We start from the raw sequence: 4298 nt of genomic DNA, 5'->3' as shown, positions 1-4298 counted from the left end.
CATTCATTTGGTTTGGTTTGGTTTGGTTTTATTTCTAAAAGTCAATCGAACCAAACCGAACCACATGCTTTTTTCTCTTGCGGTTTGGATGATTTTTATCGTCAAAACCGCTCAAACCGCACCGCGAACACCCCTTACATCCCTGCATTGAATGCTAGTTCGAAATTATTATAAAAAAAAATTAATGTTAATTTATCCTATTATAATGGTTCATCAAAATTAACCTAAAATATTTCTAGAATGAAATAATAGAGAGATGAATGAAAGTTTGTCTTATACTTAGAATCTATCCATTTCGCTTTCCTTTCAAGTCCAATCACCTCTTCCTTTCTCTGTTCTTCCTTTCACTCCCATTGGCCTTTTTCCTTTTCTTTCTAACTAACGCATTTCTTTTGCCACACCTTTCTCATAACGCCAATAACACCTTCTTCTTCTTCTTGCTCATTCTTCACCTCTCTTCCTCTTTCACTTTCACTCCACTCTCCCTTTTCTTCAATACCATCCATCATATGAACTCTTTTTATATGCTTCAAGCTACTTGAGAACTTTGAATTGCAGTCATATTAAAAAAAAGTGATTTTGTGATATGGGTTCTTGTTCTTCTGTCCAAAGAAACTCGCTTTGTTCTACAACTGTTGATAAGCTTGTGATTCTCCCATCACCCATCAAAGATAAACCCAAAAATGATAACTTTATGATCGATCATGTTTCTTCCAACACCTTCAATGGTAGGGTCCTTCTGGGTTTCTTCCCTGATTTACAGCTTTTTCATAATCATCATGCATCATAATCATATAAAGATACTATTTTGATTAATATATTTTCATCAGAACTGAGTCTTACCACTTTTCTGAGGGTCTTCCACTGACCAGTGATCTTATGTCTTGTCGGGTCTCTCTTATGATTTGTTTATCTTTTATTAGTCTTCACTTCATGCTTGAGGTTTTCTTTTTCTTGTTTATTTCTATGTTTTTGGTGTTTTTAATCTTTGTTACTTGTTTGATTGATTTACTAGCATATGATATTGTTATTTCCTTAACTAATTGTTGGTAGAAAAATGATTCTGGTTTTTTCATATCACAGTCAATTTCCACTGATATCAAAAGCAACTACCTTTTTGCAAATATATGCTGTGGTTGGTGGTTGTCTCTTGAGCTTCTTGATGCTTTTTCATAAGTAAATATGAAGCCAAATATGAATTTTAATATGGAATATTTATTTATCTTTATTTGTTCTTATGTGGGGGTAGGATATTATTTTCAAAGGATTTGTATGATAATATGGTCAAGCTGGTAAAAATTGAAAGGTATAGAGATACCAAAACAGTGTTTTATGTACAACTCAGAATATGTGTTTTTCATTTTTATCCAAAGGACAAAATCTGCAACTGGATTTGGTCAAAATTCAAATAGAGAGGTTTATGTGGTTGTTGGCCTACCTTTGAATGTAATTCATGATATATGTGGTTGTTGTTGGTAGAAGTTTAAGGGATAGTATGGTCAATATCAATTTATTAGGGTAGATAATATTAACACTTATTGATTGTTAGTTTGTTGAATTTGGGATTGTTTTGACTACTTTTAGTGGGGCATGACTTTTTTTTCCAGTTGTTTCTATAAATTTTACATTTAAATTGAGTTATTCTATGCATGCAACTGCGGATACTAATCTCCTAGGTAATTGAAGTCAATTTTAAAGCGTTAGTCTCTTTCAATGTATATTTTTCCGTATGCACAAGTCAGAAATCGAATCACCGGCCAAATATTTAAGAGACTAAAGTATTTATAACTTTGTGTTTAGGACACAGATAGTAGAATATCATGCACCATGGTTATGTTTTTCATGATATCTGTGATTTTGAGTTTCATATGTTGAAGGCTTTTTTGAATATGGTCCCTCCCCTATTGGAGCTTTGGGACCAGTAGCTTAATACCACTCTGTGATGGCTCAATCCTAGCTTTGAATAAAAACTTTCATTTCTCACCTAGAATTATTCATATTTGCAGTCTACTTTAACTTATGGATCACAACACATCAGGATTATCACGTGAGAGTAATTACTAAGGAATAGTTGTATAGCTTTCAGTACTAGAAATTAGGTGAAACAAACTCTTTACTATAGGATGTTTCTATTTCTTGTTATTAGGACATTCTAACACACCATAACAGAAAATAGACTCCTCTAATGTTTCTGCAATAAATGTTGGTTCAAATGTTTGTTTTAACAAAGTATTCATGTGTTGTGATGGAAAATCAAGTCACATGGTAAGTAAAGAGAATTAATAACAAGTAGTGACACTTTAGATTGAAGGCATGTTTGGTGTCCGTCACAATACGGCGCTGACGTATATAGTTAAAATCAATCATTCTGCTTTATTAAATTATTTTTGGTGTCATTGTCGTATCCAATGTTTGTGTTTATGCTTCATGTGTCAGTTTTCGGTTTTTCTTAGTCTTTTGAACTTTATGATACAGGTAGCAAAGATGAAGCGTTTTTTGATTCCAAAGGATGGTTAGACTCAGATTGTGAAGACGATTTCTATAGTGTCAATGGTGGTAAGGAGGCCTTCTAGTACTTTTTTTCTTTTCGTAGTATCCTTCACAGTGAGTAGGGAGATTGATCCTCTCTAGCCTCTCTTGTTGCTCCAACCAAACCTCAGTCGTTGTATTAATTTAAAAGCCGAGAGAGGTCTCGAACTATTAGATTAGTCCAGCAATTGAGATTTGAGTGGATGGATCAATTGGAGGACCTCGAGAGGATCGAAGTCTGTTTTTCATGACTCTTCTCCTTGTAATCAACATATGAATTTCTCTGTTTCTATCCAGATTTCACCCCTTCTCGGGGAACCACTCCAGTGCACCACTCATTTGGGACCCCTGCCATCAACAAAAACCCTTCTCTTCATATAGCTCCTGAACCATCTCCAAAGAAAAAGAATTTGTTAGAACTTTTTAGAGAAAGTGTGAGGGAAGTGCGAAATGAAGAAGTAGGAAAAACTTTCAGCAATGAAGAGAAACAAGTTAAACCAATAATTGTACGTGATCTTACTAAATCTGCACAAAGTACTCCTTATATCTCAGGTAGCATTGAAAGAACCATGAATGATGAAAATGAATCAGTTAAGCCTGTGCAATGTTGCCTTCCACGCTTGGGTAGCTTTAGTGAGAGGAGAAGGAAAGCTAGTCTTGATATAGCAGCAAATGGAAAAGCTTGATTTCTAGTGTAATCTATCTTTGTATTTATAAACATGTTGGAAATTGGAAGGTAAAGCTTTCAATGATTGAAATGAATATGATGATAATGTACATCTTTATCATGTCCTTGTAAAGAGCTATATAGCTATATGAATTTGGAAGCATGTAACACATAAAGGGAAGGGATGTTTTACGTTAATAAGCAATGAGATTTTTGTTTCATAATCAAGGGATTACTCCATCTTTTTTTTAAAAAGTATACAAAATACTTGCATGAACTTGATGAATATATTCTATTTTATTTTTTGAAATGGGAATTTGATGTATATGGAGTTAGGTGCGCCATTCTGTTAATTGTTGGCCAATTACTAATTAATGATTATTTGCCAATTGGCTATCATGATTTATTGTTAATAATATATTCAAAAAGGATTAAATGATATACGATAAAATCTTTCGCATCGTTGGATTACGCCTTTTCATTTGATGAATTCAATATCAATTGTTATGGTATCAGATAACAAGAAAATTTATATTCGTTATTTCTGAAATTCGTGAATGATCTCCTAATCCTAAAAACTAGAATATTTGTAGGCATAACTATGGGTCGGATCATGAAAACGAAACAATCTTTCCTCAACTTTTCAATGAATATGTAGAAATAGGGGGAGATAGTTCTTCCTCCTGGATTGGAGGAGCGGTCCTTTGTAAGATTGATCAACTGGTCCTTTCAAAAACCCTTCATGTATCATGTATTGGAGAGATGAAACTAGCAATAGACATGCTTTGAGTCGTGCGACTCAAGCTTCAATCGGGCGACTAGCCCGTACGATTCCTATAATGACCCTTTCATAACTCATTTGGTTTGATCATACCATGAATTGGTTCCCTCTAGAATCCAATAAAAGTTAGGGGGTTGCTCAATGCACTTTTAGAGATGCTTACACACTTTGGTGACAAATCAATAATACCCCTAAAATTCAGAACTGTACTTTCGGACGCACCAAAAAATTTCACACCTCCAACAAAACTCAAACTCAAGCCAAAACGAAGGTGAACAAATCTGAAACTTTAGTTTTGTAGTTGTTACAAAAGATATCTCC

General features: G+C 34.0%; 1 protein-coding gene across 1 annotated transcript; it reads left to right on the top strand.

Annotated features, from left to right (window-relative positions):
- Positions 1 to 247: 247 nt before the first annotated feature.
- LOC127107154 (uncharacterized protein At3g27210) lies at positions 248 to 3420 on the top strand. The gene is made up of 3 exons (XM_051044434.1): positions 248 to 728; positions 2476 to 2556; positions 2827 to 3420. Exons 1-3 carry the CDS (start codon positions 587 to 589, stop codon positions 3213 to 3215), a joined length of 612 nt encoding a protein of 203 aa, XP_050900391.1. The 5' UTR covers positions 248 to 586; the 3' UTR covers positions 3216 to 3420.
- Positions 3421 to 4298: the final 878 nt, after the last annotated feature.

The sequence above is a fragment of the Lathyrus oleraceus genome, chromosome 7 (assembly GCF_024323335.1).
Source record: "Lathyrus oleraceus cultivar Zhongwan6 chromosome 7, CAAS_Psat_ZW6_1.0, whole genome shotgun sequence".
Taxonomy (NCBI): Eukaryota; Viridiplantae; Streptophyta; class Magnoliopsida; order Fabales; family Fabaceae; genus Lathyrus; species Lathyrus oleraceus.
This window is presented reverse-complemented; position numbering and strand designations above follow the sequence as displayed.